At 31.2% G+C, this 14,972-nt stretch overlaps 1 protein-coding gene and 1 long non-coding RNA gene across 3 annotated transcripts in view; both read left to right on the forward strand.

Annotated features, from left to right (window-relative positions):
- Positions 1-7,497, forward strand: part of LOC105345976 (uncharacterized) — a 50,754-nt gene extending 43,257 nt beyond the window's left edge. The window contains exons 22-36 of the mRNA XM_066066094.1: positions 289-376; positions 805-869; positions 959-995; positions 1,124-1,221; positions 1,318-1,446; positions 1,731-1,882; positions 2,151-2,286; positions 2,671-2,817; positions 3,082-3,169; positions 3,600-3,673; positions 3,784-3,918; positions 4,038-4,157; positions 4,254-4,399; positions 6,526-6,661; positions 6,915-7,497. Of these exons, the coding sequence (XP_065922166.1) occupies positions 289-376; positions 805-869; positions 959-995; positions 1,124-1,221; positions 1,318-1,446; positions 1,731-1,882; positions 2,151-2,286; positions 2,671-2,817; positions 3,082-3,169; positions 3,600-3,673; positions 3,784-3,918; positions 4,038-4,157; positions 4,254-4,399; positions 6,526-6,661; positions 6,915-6,995 (1,632 nt within the window). The 3' untranslated portion in view covers positions 6,996-7,497. The remainder of the gene's footprint in view (positions 1-288; positions 377-804; positions 870-958; positions 996-1,123; positions 1,222-1,317; positions 1,447-1,730; positions 1,883-2,150; positions 2,287-2,670; positions 2,818-3,081; positions 3,170-3,599; positions 3,674-3,783; positions 3,919-4,037; positions 4,158-4,253; positions 4,400-6,525; positions 6,662-6,914) is intronic.
- Positions 7,498-11,108: 3,611 nt separating this feature from the next.
- LOC136269994 (uncharacterized) lies at positions 11,109-14,722 on the forward strand. 2 transcript variants are annotated; one of them, XR_010707627.1, is made up of 4 exons: positions 11,109-11,579; positions 12,049-12,337; positions 12,420-12,898; positions 13,123-14,722. It is a non-coding gene; the product is annotated as an uncharacterized lncRNA (long non-coding RNA). The 2 variants fall into 2 exon arrangements; XR_010707629.1 differs by having other exon boundaries at positions 11,111-11,579; positions 14,414-14,722.
- The last annotated feature ends 250 nt before the right edge of the window (positions 14,723-14,972 follow it).

Consider the following 14,972-nt stretch of genomic DNA (forward strand, 5'->3'; position numbering starts at 1 on the left):
AAATCGCGTCCTTCAATATCGTTTAATATCAGAATTTAACTAAAGTTACTCAAAGTTTATTCACAGTTTCAAAAGAAATTCGGTATTGCCGAGTTATGTAGGGAATAGTTTATTTAAAAAAACCCAGTGATTTTTAATTGACAAGAGCAAGTAAACCCATTGTTAAATAATTCTAATAACCACATCTTGAACAAGTTTCTTTCTAGAAGAACAACACTGTTTTGTCTTCATAGCCATGAAATTGGTACTTCATTAAATATGTTGATGTTGATAAACATAACATTTCAGACATTGTTATACGGAGAGAAATTCCCATGTGATGTGGCAAAACTTCCTGTAAACATCCCAAAGAACAGATTTAAAACAACATTTCCATGTGTGTATACAATTTTATTTCAAATATCACAAATAATGCATTCAAAGATATGATGATTTGTTTCTTATATAATACATTATAAACTTTTTAACTATAATTTTTCCTTTTTTTATTTATTCCAAACAAATGTTTTCAGCAAATAAGTAATTCGCATTTAATCAAAGCAATATAGAAAAAGCCCGACTGTATTCAGACAGTAATTGACATGATCAAATCACGATCAATTAAATAAGATCGTGTATCAAAATACGCCTAAATCGTGGTATACTAAGATATATGATCCGAACAATTTCCTTTGAAATCCGTGCCACATTCATACTCGTAAATACATTCATGCCAGAAGGAAATACATAAGGAAGACTTTTTCACTCCACTTAAAACCTTATTTGTATGTTATAATGACTAATTATTTCTGAAATCATCTACAGATGATCATTCAAGAGTTGTACTGGCCGACAAGCGTGCAGACTACATCAACGCCAATTATATCGATGTAAGTAGATGAGATCATTCTATGAAAATGTTCAGCCAAGTTAAGCAATGAGTTAATACATTTATACATTTATCTATTTGATTTTTCAGGGTATTACCGAAGAAAAGATGTACATTGCAGCACAGGGTACATAACTGTTTTTAGTTTGTACTTACATTAATGCCGTTTTAAAAGGGAAATGTCACATTGGTATTAATTCTTAAATGCTATTTTCATTTCATTATGCATATTTGTATTTTTGAAAACTTTTACAGGACCAAAACAAAACACAGTGGCGGACTTTTGGTTGATGATTTGGCAAGAGAAAGTGGAGCAGGTTGTAATGTTAACAAATCTCATGGAAGGTAACAAGGTGAGTATACATTTCTTTTTTATTAAGAAATCCGTTTTAATATGATTTGAGTTATTTTATAAAACAATTGTTAAATTATATATGTATATTTTACAGTGGAAATGCGTCCAATATTGGCCAAATTTACAAACAAGTATGGATTGTGGTAGTTTTTCTATTCACTCAATGGAAGAAAAGCAATATGCATTTTACATTGTCCGGAAGTTTACAGTCACCAATAAAAAGGTTTTATTTTGAGAAAAAAAAACACTGTTTTTTTTCAATTTTAAACATGACTTCATCTAGTTTTGCTCCTTTCCTTAAGTTTTTATAAAATATATCAGTGAATCTGTCGTAGATTAACTGTAAAGGACGTTGAGATATGTTAAACAATCGAGTTGAACACATTTTATTGTATTAATATATACAAATGATTTAGAACAACTTATGATTTCCTTGTCATTAAAATCAATCATTGTGAACGTCCCTAAATACATAATGTTTAAAATTCGTATTAAAAATCATTTTAGTGTAAAGATGACAGAAGAACAATCACTCAGCATCATTACACTGCTTGGCCAGACCATGGAATACCGGAACCGATATGTCTCTTACTTTTTCATGACCACGTGACAAGGACACAAAACGGCGGCCATACGGGTCCTGTTTTGGTTCACTGCAGGTAAGTGTATATGGGCATGATGCTGTGTAAAGTCTTCTATCCCCAAACATACATGTAAATGAGCAAAATGATTTAAGTTCATGATTAATGTAAAATACTGATATATACTGAAAGGAACATAAATATAGTTACATGTATGTCGTAAAAATAGTGTAACCATGCGTATTTGAAAGGTACATATACCTTTAATCTTAGCAAAATATTTTTCATTCAGATGAATGTAACGTAACGCTACAATAGCTATGGGAGCATTGATTTCTGTTTTCAGTGCTGGAATAGGGAGAACAGGGACCTATATTGCAATAGATGCTTTGTCTGAAGCGAGAAAAACACAGAACAAAATCAACATTGCGGAGTATATTAAGAAAATGAGAAGAAACCGGATGAATATGGTTCAAACATATGTAAATATGAAATATATTCGAGAAATGTAAAACATAAGTATCGTTCAATTTCCTTTAATATTAAATCAGCATAACCATTATCAAAATCAGTAACCGTTATCAAGTTCAGTATTGGAGTGTTTAGTTTTGCGAATGGTACAGAGGTTTTTGTATTATATCTCAAGTCGAAAAGAAGAAGTTATTAATTAATAAGCGCAAAATAAAAGGAAAGAGAGGAACATTTATTAATTACGTATTTAAGTTTATATATTAATAATTTTCAGTCCAATTTGTATTTAACAAAAAGTCAAAAAAAAAAGAATTGTTATTTAAAACGTTTAGTAAAAACATGTTTGGAAAGATGTTGAACTGTTTATCAATGACCAAAAATATATTTGGTAATAGGAACAATACAAGACCATATTCCTTACCCTCCTTGAGTTGTTTAAAGCACCACCAGCTGTTCTGAGTGCGACAAAATTTCTTCAGGAAAGTCAAACTGAAATGAGTAGCAAACCAGCAAATTCTTCAGCATTTAAAAAGGAACATCAGGTTTGATATGTTCTGTACATAAGTTAAAGTTAAAGTGGGTGATAGGAAGCAAGACATTTAAAAACTGTTGCTTTAATTTGGATAGTAAATTGTACATTTTTAGTCTATGTTGGTGCAAGATATGACCAATTATTAGTTGACAGCTTGAGAAATATCCAAAATGACACAATTCCTTTTAAACAATAGTTTGTATTCGATATGAAGCCACAACAGACATACCACATAAACGTTTGTTTATAATATTACATTCAACGTATCATTTAGAGACTACTAGCAGTTCGACCACAATACACAAAGAAAGACTACAAAGTGACTTCACAGTTTCATGACCCCTCAGCGTCCATTCATCCTGGTAAGTGCCTTTACATCTCATTTAACTGGGGTTTTTTTCATTTCGTCTTTTTCATAGTGTAAATAAAACAACTGTATTGCACCATACCCCGGTTAAAAAAAATATTTTCAGTTTGTGATAGCCTGACTTTCTTAAACTTGAAAATAGATCTTACAAAATATAATATTCGTCTTTAATATAAGCAAAACAACGTTAATACAGTTAACTCTGTATGCAACACATATTTGTGTGTGTTAGTGGTGGGGGGTGGTGGTTGCTGGTAACATTTGCAGCAACTTTAACATTTAACATTTTAAAACTTTTGTTGTTCTTTTTCCGAAAATGTCTTATTTTTTCAAAACATTATCGTTCTTATCTCTTCATTATACACATATCTTAGTATTATATATACATCATTGGAATCAAGCTAATGAGTATTTAATTCGTTTAGTTGACAAGTACGTCCTTTTTCTGACGTCAAATGTTCCAAATCGAGGGAGTTACATCAATGCCATAAGTGTTCCCGTAAGTTTTGAGAACTTTCGTCTTTGTTAATTTATGAATTATCTATTTTTATAATCGAAGAGAATAATGGTTGTACATATAATATCATCGTATATGTGATTTTGTTGCAGTCTTTCACCAATCAAAATGCGTTAATCATCACCAATTACCCGACACAAGATGACGCTGTTGACTTCCTAAGACTGATTACGGATTATGACTCGGGAGTTGTTGTCTGTATGGAACCTCTCTGCAATGTAGAATGTGTACGGATTATGTTACAATGTTTAATTTGTAATATAGAACATTTAAAACTCGTATTTTTTTCTGAAGCATATAGTGTGCAATGATTTTGAAAATACCAGTTTATATTTTCTTTTTACAGGGGAGTAAATGGCTACCAACAATAGTCAGAACAAAGCAAGTCACCCCTTTCACAGTAAAATTACAACACGAACAAACCACAGAAATCAAGAGCAGCAAAATTGAAATAACAAAAAAAGGTGTAAGTATATACTATTTGAAAAATCGACTTTTGAATCATATGAATAAAACCGAACTTCCCCAGAGGGTTTAAAGAAGATTTTAATTTTTTTTCAAGTTTAACGACAAAGCTTGGTCTGTTGAAATAACTGAGCCATTGGACGGCCTCGAAGAAAACAATTCAAAGACAGTGACTCACATTCTTGGTTTGGTATCGTTTGCACGGAACACTGAAACAGACGGACCAATAGTCGTCATGAGCCGGTACATTTAAATAACACTGTTTCTTATCTGTGTTCTCGTTTTATTTCTTATTTATTTATTTGGTCAATTATATCTGGGGGGGGGGGGGGTTATTTTTTTCTTTACTTCAAGGCATGTATGTATATTACGTTGCTTTTTGTTCATCTTATACTCTCTTTTTGGCTAGACACAGGAAGACTTATTACATTTATAAAAATATCAGTCGCTCTATTTTCGAAGTAAAGACTACAGCTGTCAGAATATAATACGGGAATACTTACGGGCAATTAGAAATATCCGCCTTATAACAAAAACTACAATCATTTCTGACGTTTTACTTTAATAAGGAATAAATTTACTGAATTCTATCTAAATAAAAAACTGTTGATAATAGAATTTAAATAAATAAGAATAAATTAAATTGTTCCTTTCTTAAATTGTTTGTAATTCATTTTGACCTTAATTATATTTGTGTTGTTATTCTTCAAAGGTTCTCTAACAACACGAACATTCCGACCAATATACATGATGTTTATTAAATTCAAGAAATGAAAACACCAAAGCTAAGCAGTATACATCCTCGAAATTTCTTTCTACAAAAAATATGTATAAGCCGAATTACCCTACGTTTAGTGAAACCAGGGGGCAGGGGGTGTCAAGGAACAGGTTAGATACAAGTTACACGTAATTCAGCGAAATAAACATCGTAGTTTTAAGTACCTATGAAATATGTTAGAAATCCGACCTAGGCCAAAATAAATATTAGATTGTATTACAAAATTAAGACATTGATAGAGTCAAAACTGAATGTTGACTGTCCTGTCAGTTGATCGCAAAGCATGGTCAACAGATTCACAATTTAGGAAATCAAAGAAATCTAATAAAGTATGTATGTGTGATTTATAAGAATTGAACAAAAGAATGTTACAACTTACCAAATATTCGCTAAAAGGTATTACACTTGTTTTATTCCTCGGCCAGGCTTTTATATGTCGTCGTTTACAGTTAGTTCGAACAGATTTTTTACAGCATACACTAAAACATAGCATATCATTAAAATCCCATAGCATAGCATTGGAATCTCATACCATAGCATTGGAATCTCATACAAAAGCATACAATCTCGATCGACATACCACACTATAGCATACCATATCATAGCACACAACATGATTTTTAAATCAGTTTTAAATGTTTTATTTAAAGGAATAAATATTCACATTGCAGATTATTGGTAAACTTTGACTTTTTATAATTTTCCTTCAAAATGTGAGGAAGTCTTCTGTGTATGGAGGCGTTTTTGTTTGAATCTCATAGAATACCATAGCATATCATTAAGCTATTCATTTCATTTTCTCATAGCATTGCATACACATCTCACAGCATTGCATTGAAATATCAGGACATCATTGATATCGCATAATATTGCATATCATAGTATGTAAAAGAAATACATGAAATGACTGTAGTTCGACTAGAACAGCATTACCCAATATGATCTAAATTTTGCTTTTAACACCTATCAATAGTTTAATGTTTGTTTTACTTGAAATGTGCTTCTAAAAACTTGTGTCACGTTCATCTTTGATATAACAGAACGTTGGATATGCAAAATGCATAAAAGTTGAGAGGGATAATTGAAAACTAGACAAAGTAACACATATAGTTAAATAGTTATTGATAAAACGGGGATATTTTGCCTTTACTTAATATGTTTGTTTTGGAAACTTCGGGGTAGTGTTGGTTTAATTCATTTTCATTAAGCAATATACGTTTATGCATTGTTATTACGTGTTAATGCTGCTGTAATATACTATTTATTGCACTGATATATATTGAAACTGAAAAAGAAGAAATATTAAGTATTTGGTCTGAACAATATTGTAATTAAAGGGTTTTTAATGTTAAGGTCTCAGTAATACGATAAACTGCGCAGATGTTTCTTTTACAAAAACGTGACTTGAGCAGCTTCTTAATTTCCAAAAAAATGCTTGGTCCGATCAAGTCAGAAAAAAGTAATCATTATCTCATGTATTACGTTCTCTTACTTTTTTAGGGTGCTATGTTCCATAAAATGTATAACAGCAATCAAAATTTAAAACAAAAATCACTACTTAGCTTTATATGAAATTCATTTTCATTTAAAGTGACGGAGCAGCTCTGTGTGGCGTGTTTTGTGCTGTATACAACCTGATACAGCAACTGACGATGGACGAGGAGATAGACGTGTTCTCTGCTGTCAGACTCCTACAAACTAGACGTCCCGAGTTGTGCTCAACCATGGTAAACCTGACATGTCTGAGAACACAAACATATGTTTTGAAGAGATTCATTTGTCTCTTTAAGATCTTAAGATAAATTTTATCAAGCAGTTTCCATAGCTTTTCATTTTATCATTAATAATTCAGTAGGGGTCACACGATTTGCCTGAGTTATAATTAGCTATGGTAATCACATTGAACAAAAGTATTACGTTAATTCAGTGCAAATAATAGCAACCCAAAAATTGTAAATATATTATTTTATTTCGTTACAGAGAGAGTACCAACTACTTAATGAAACCTTGCAGAGTTTTATAACGTCACACATGGGCGAAAATATTTACTATAACCAATAAGATTAAAATAGTGACATTAATTATCCGATATATATTTTGTAGGCTTAATTTTTTTTTTTACTTAGTATTATGGTTTTATATTGAGACAAATTATTTTTGAATTTCATACTTTGTATAATTGTGCATGCATGGAACAATGCTTTTTTCGTTATTTTTTTTATTTATTAATGATATTGGTATACCTTTTTTAAACAACAACAGCAATTGCGTTTTACTTAGAGTGTTAGGGTATAAAAAATACTAACGTTAAATATGTTTATTGTATGATATACACATATGTATTTGATAAGTATTGGTTATTTATTCATTTAGGTATTTTAAATATTGATTAATGAGTATTAAACAAAATACACTATGTTATTGGATGTCAGTACGGTTGAATCTCAACAACAGACAGCTGCAAATTTGTATTTAACTAAAGTTCAGAATAAGTATAGACCATATAACAATATAGAAAAAAAATTGAATTACAAAAAATTGTCTAATATTAAGCTAATGGTGAGTTCATGTCATTTTAAAAACTATTTGTATATATAAGATACTATGTTCACTGTATAAATCAATATACTACAAATAAGTGTTTTTTATTCTTAATTTGAAAGTGTATAATCGAGCTCAAAAGTATTTGTTGTTCCTAGAAATACAGCAACACACTAACCTTTATATCATTTTTAGCTTACCTGAACTGAAAGCTCAAATGAGCTTTTCTGATTATATTTTGTTTGTCGTTCGTCTAGTTGTCCGTCTGTTTGTCTGTAAACTTTTAACATTTTCAACATCTTCTCCGGAAACACTAGGCCAAACAGACTTGGCACAAAGCATCCTTAGGCTAAGGGGATGAAATGTTATGAAAAAACAAGGACCACGCTCTTTTGCAAAGGAAGGTAATTAGGAATTATTAAACATTTCGAGAAATTTTCAAAAATCTTCTTGCGTACCATAAGGCCAGGGGAGCTGAAACGTTTTTGGAAGCATTCTCAGATGGTGTACATTCAGAGTTGTGAAAATCATGACCCTCGGGGGTAGGGTTGACTCACATTGGGGAGTGGACTATTTACATAGGAATTTATAGAGTTAATATTAAAAAATCTTCTTCTCAGAAAGCAATCAGCCAGGAAAGCTGAAACTTGTATGAAAGCATCCCGGGCAGTGTTAATTCAAAGTTGTGAAAATCATGATCCTCGGGGGTAGGGTGGGGCCACAATGGGGGGCCAAATTTTTACATGATTTATAAATTAAATCTTTCAACCTGTTATTCTCAGAAACCATTTGGTAAGAAAACTGAAAATTATATGGAAGCATTCTCAAATAGTGTAGATTCAAGTTTGTGAATATCATGACTCCCGGAGTAGGGTGGAGACACAATGGGAGGTTGAATTTTTACATAGGAATATATAGAGTACATCTTTAAAAATCCTCTTCTAAAAACCATTCGGTCAGGAAAACTGACACTTGTGTAAAAGCATTCTATGGAAGTGTTGATTTAAAGTTGTGAAAATCATGACACGTGGGGGGTAGGGTGGGGTCACAATAGTGAGGTGAACACATTTTCACATAGGAATATATAGAAAAATATTTTGAAATCGTTTTCCAAAAAAACATTTGCCTAGAAAAGCTGTAACTTTCGTGAAAGCAACTTTAGAGAGTGTAAATTGAAATCTGTTCAAATCACAATATTTAGGAATCGTGTGAGGCCACATTGGGGATTCATTTGTACAAAGGAAAACATTTTATATATTCACAAAAACTAAAATGTTATAATATATCCTTTTCCTTATATACAAGCATTTTTATATTTAGTGCTGAACTTCTTTAAACTTGTTTAAACTTTGACCCCTAGACAATTATTGGGCCTCACATGGGGTCAGAGTTTGGTGTATGTTTATATCCTGTTTATGAATAATTGTTAAGGGTGTTTTTGAGAACTGCACTGCTGAATGTGAAATGACTATTAAAAAAAGATTATAATTTAAGAATATCCAGGGGGGGGGGACATTTTTTCGTATGGAATCTACATTCACTATACCACATTGTCCAGATATTATGTATAATGACTCCATGTAAGAGATTGTATCATGCCAAGTGTTGCTCAGGTGAGCGATGTGGCCCGTGGGTCTCTTGTTATAATGTACTTAAGTCTAGAATGGGTTTAATTGGTCGCTATAAGTTCTGTGTACTATATGACTTAGCTTTATTTCTCAATTTTAATATTTTATCAAAATACTACGTACGAGCATTATTCAAACCCATCATAATCATGATATGCAGGTCCACTTATCAGTTTATTAGTCTTTTTTTAACTGAATTTCCTGTCATGCCTCTTCTTAAAACATTGCTTTTAGAAACGTAAACACATTTAATTTTGCTCTTATGATTTTAACTAAAACTTCCGGTTGGTCATAAAAAATTATTCCAATTTGATTTGAAGTTAAAGTTTGTAACTGTAAAACAATAGAATTTTTTTTTTAAATGCAGAAGGGAAGAAATTTTTTTTTTAAAAACTTTGTGTGATATATTTAAAAGATAAACAGTCATCGCATATTACCATTAATATTTTATAAAATGCATTCGCTGTAAAAATAACTGCATGAGCTCTTTCGAAAAACATCATGCCTAATTGATTCATGATAAACAGACATGCATTCAATAATATGTAAGACAATACAATCACAACAATGCACTGTAAATGTTAACCCATCGTGTTAAGCTACAGTATAGCTATTTCTCTCTAACATGGGAGAGGATCATATTCACATAATGTGTGGTATCATATAACACAATAGTTTAATTCTGGTTGTAACGCGCTTTCTGATTGGCTAAAAAAAAAATTCTATATATTCTATCGTATAAAGCATGTTGCCTACGTCATAGTAAGACTAACCTCCAAAACGTATCAATACACCTGACGTTACATTTGAATTTTGTAAAATTTTACGTCATTTTAAAGGTCAAATGACCGTTTTTATCTACAATGAAGAGTAAAAAAAAAAATTATAAGCAATGAATTCAAAATGTATTAGTTTAATACGATATAAAATGGTTTGAAACAGTTTACGCTTTTTAATCAACCGCTTCGCGGCTTATAAAGCGTAAACTGCTCCAAACCATTTTATATCGTATAAAACAAATACATATTTAATTCATTCCTTAAATATTTTATAATTTTTTTTTAGTTTTTCTCCCACTTATATCCCTGTTATATCCTTATTATAACTCGTTCACCTTTTTCTCTTCATTCTTTACCATTAAACCCTCTTAACCAACCAACCTTCACTTTTTCCTCAATTATACGCCACTTTGTCACCTAGATATGTATATACATGTAAGTATGAATAAATCATTTTTTTCTCCAACATTCAATATAAATTAAGTTAAATATCTGAATTTGTCTTTTTGCAAAGAACATATATAAAAACAATAATTATTATATATCGTGTATATCTTGAAATGTATATGTATTCCGTTGATGTCGTTATGTCTGTTTTCGAGGTATTGAAATTTTATTGATTTTCTAAGGGTCCACTTGTCCATATACTTGTACACTTTTCCCATATATTTAGTATTATTCTGTTCTGTAAGTTGGGTTATAATAATACAAAATAAGGGTCACCGTCACATCATTACTGCAATGGAATCAGTTTTTATTTCTTTTATTATTTTTTTTTTACAAGGCAAACAGTGGGAGTAGAAAATGCCATTGCTATTTCTGTATGATTCAAACCAAACGTACTGGTGTTGGTCATTGAAAATTTGTTTAAAAAGTTGACAATAACTGTACGAAATACGTCATTTTATCACGATAGGATTAAAGGTGTCAAACCTATCCACAGTTTACCTGAGTTCAGATTAAAAGCAAAGTCGTCTTAGTGTTTCTGTGTCTGTTTTGTTTAGCTGATGATTGATTTTAGATTCACAAATTGAGTTCTTTCTTTGCCTCATTTAACAATAATCATATGTGACAGGGTTAGAAAAGTTTTAAATGAAAATGTCTTCTTTTGAAAAAGTACATATTTTCATAAGGGTTTTTCAAGCTATATTCATCATTTTGCTTTAAACATACAAAAAAATGTTTTTGTTATTGTTCCTTTAATTTGTATTCTTTAATTACACTGATTCAATAAGGTATGACAAATACAGAACAAGAATATAAAAATGCCATTTATCAGTATAAAAACAGGACACAGACATATAAGTACTTCGTATTGAAACAATGTTTTTGTTTGGATTAAATTTCGTTAAATTATCTTGTTTTGTTCCTAGCAGATTTATTCTGCTTTCTCCCTCCACATGGATTTAATATAAGCAATTTCAGATGTTTGCCACATTTCCTTTTTTTTTATCTGGTATTATCTTTTCAGCATTCAGCGTTTAAATAAAAAACATATCAATAATATAATGCCGAACTTTTTTAAAACCTGACGAATAAAGCTTCTAGGCTCGGTAAATCCTTGCTCTATTTTTAGACTTTGAATGGGTTCGGTAAGAAACTGCCGAGTTCGGCAACAAGAGTAAGGATTTAAATATTGCAGGAGAGCTAGCGTAATGCATAGGATTACACGTAGCCATACGAACTCAGGAGAAAAAGTAAGTTATCTAGACATTGCCTGTTTAGGTCATGTTCAAAGTGACAGGAACACTTTGTTTTATTGTATGTTTACAATTGTACATTTACCTATCATGGGATAAATCCTGACATTCTGTTTAATATTATCCCTACTACCTAATAAGCTACATTTTTTTGTGAGTTGGTGAATTTAATAAACATAGTACGTCCTTATCTAATCAATGTTGTTACACTTCAGATTTGATTAAGCTATTTGTTTTAATATTATTCAAGGAATATGTTCAAATGTTAACACAACAGACGTTAACAATAACAATAGAAAATGGAAATAAAAAAATGAAACGCATCTTTCCGTAAAATAATGCAATGTCATTAATGTATTATATGTACTGGTTTCATGGCAACTGGTTTGCATTTATAGCTTACATAATCAATAACTTTTGTTGAAATCTATTTTCTCCCTGTGTTCAAACATGTATTGATTTTTAGAGATATGGAATCTGGTGAGGAATGGTCATTGCATGCCACATCAGCAGACTTCAAAAGGTTGTTTAAGTCATTAGGAATTATTGATCGCGGGGACCAGAGACATCCCCCATTCGCTAAATGTCTGCTTACTGTTATACAATGCAATGCAATAGTAGATGAAATAAATCTACTTTCAAAGAGAGAAGATGTTTTACCTACAAATGTTTCCAGTCAAGGAGATCAGAAGAAGTCAGAACCAATTCATGTACAAGTAATTTGTAGAGAAGGCACGCTCAAGGTAAATGGAAAGGTATGTACAACAAAGATGGCAATTACAACCATGTTACTTTACTTGTTAAATTTGCACAAATTGCCACTTTGTTTTGTTATAGGATGCTGCAAACAAGGAGTCATTCTTTCATTCAACTTCTGGAAACTTGGTTAGAGTAATATGTATTTGCAGCAATTCAGTTCATGTAGTTGACGCAAAATTGACCGTTTTCATGAATCATGAATATTACCTAAAAGAACAAACAAGTCATATACATTATACACTCGAAAATGGTGAATGTCTTATAAACGTTTTGGGATATCAGCAAGTCAATTCCCTAAGTGGAGCTATCGAGTCAACCCCAGAACAAGTTTCGATTATAAGTATTGACACTATTATACAAGATGCCACTGACAAAATTCTATCAAGGGAATCGATAAGACAGATGTGCAATGATATTTTTCTAAGGGACAAAAATATCGCTGTAGGAACAACTGAAGATGCAAGCTACAGTTGTCGCTCAATATTTACCGTGAGATGACTAAAGGAACATTTAGAGAACATTACATGAAATTGCCGAAGCTTTAAGATCAGAGATATGTAAGTGAATTTTGAAACATTTTGAATGCAGTTTTCCAACAAATTTAGAGCAAATTATTTTCGGATTTAAAGTTTAAAATGTCTGATGAACTATTTCAAAAAAAAAAATTATGTTGTCGTATTTATTGTTGTTGTTGCTTTTAATAATCCACTTCTTGGTATAATTGTCGCCGTTACTACCTTAGTTGATACTTTTGTAAGGTCCATTAATGTCAACTCTACAGATTGGCGAGCACAAATTGCTGATGGAATTTATTAAACTATAGTAGAAAACAAAACCAATATTTTAAGCCACATTGAAGGTCAAGTGAAAAATATGTGTTGGCTAGCCCTGCAGGAGTTAAATGAAGTACCAGATACAGTTACTGATTTCAAGCGTCGCGTAGGACAGACTGGCCACAAACCATGTAAGGACAACTGTTTCACGATATATTAATTAGATGTATTGTTTAATTACAAGTCATATAAAACAAATACAAAGAAAAATAAAGAATTGAAACAGATAAATAATATTAATGATATAATTAAGTAATACTTAATTTCAAAACTATACGAAATAGTATTCTTTTTTTATAGTAGATCATGAATGGCAACAGAGGGAAGTATTTAACAATACATTTCAAAAATATCCTTCCTTACTGCCGTATCTCGATGACACAAGCAAATACGACCATGTGGTTTAAGTCCGTTTAACCGGCAATGACAAAAAGATAATGAACTTCTTTTTACATAAACATTATCCAGGAGGTTCTTTTGAGTTTCTTGATGATGACACAGAACATAAGAAAATTTTGAAAATATGGAACAGATAGAAGAACTTAAACAAGGTGCCTCAGAAATTGAAAAAGAAACTCGTAAAAAATGTATGAAGTTATCAAGAGACATGCAGAATTTCTCTTTGCGATTTACTCTGGCGTCATTGGAATTTAGATAAGCATTGTGAGGTTGGAAAGCAACAAAATGCTCAATGAATTGAGTATTGTTTTTTCTTTGTTTAGACCAGTTTATTTTGCCATACATGTATGAGGAGTCTCGTCAACCTAGAAACTTAGAAAGTTACTGATGTGACATTCAAAAAGAGTTTGTAATGTTTGGACATTTTGCTGGTTGTCAAACTTTGAACATTGGTAGTATCTGTAGAATTAGCTGCTGGTTTATTTGGATTTTTTGTTAGATTAAATGACTATAGTTAGGTTTTTCTTAAAGTGGTTTCCTCCAAGTTGCACACATAGGAATTGAACATTATGATGAACTGTATGAACAGTTATCCACTTTCTGGGTATCCTCTTGCAAATAAGTTTCAACAAATAGTTTATCCACCATTTCCAAATCATTATGCGATTTGGTGAAACAAATTATCCACAATGCGGAATTATGACGTGTAACAATGTTTGTACTACATGATTTATGTGTATACAAGAAAACAGTACGGGTGGGAGTTTATCTTTAAAATAAAAGGTGTTATATTTCTTAAATGGTATTGCACAATACGCATTTTTTAAAATTCTTTTTTAGAGAAAATTCATCGATGTTGGTTAGGAAAAGAGGGAGGAAAACTGGAGACACTACTGGAAACATTAGTCGACGATTGTTAGTTTGTCTTATATTATACACAGGTGCATGAAAAATATTTTGAATTTAAAAACTGGTTTGCTGTCAAACAAAACGACACGAAACAGCATTTTTGAAGTTAAAAAAATTTTCCATAGTTAATTGATTATTTAAAAAAATACCGGCTATCGTTATTTGTAAGCAACTAATGCACTGTTGATACATATTGAATTTATATTTTTTTTCTAAAATAAAAACAATGCCATCATTTCACGAACTCTTATTTGTGTTTGTCCGAATAGGACAATGAATTGCATGTATCGATTTTATCATCGTAACAACTACGACTGCCGATACATGATTGCTGGAATGTATATTCTTATATAATATGAAAGTAACAATATTGCACTGGAGTCATTTTTTTTTCCATATTTCATGTGTTTTATTCCTTGATTATTCACTTGATATTTTGTTCGAAAGTAATAGTGCTTAGATGTGTATGTACATATTTCAACACATATTT

The sequence above is a fragment of the Magallana gigas genome, chromosome 1 (genome assembly GCF_963853765.1).
Source record: "Magallana gigas chromosome 1, xbMagGiga1.1, whole genome shotgun sequence".
In the NCBI taxonomy this organism is placed as follows: Eukaryota; Metazoa; Mollusca; class Bivalvia; order Ostreida; family Ostreidae; genus Magallana; species Magallana gigas.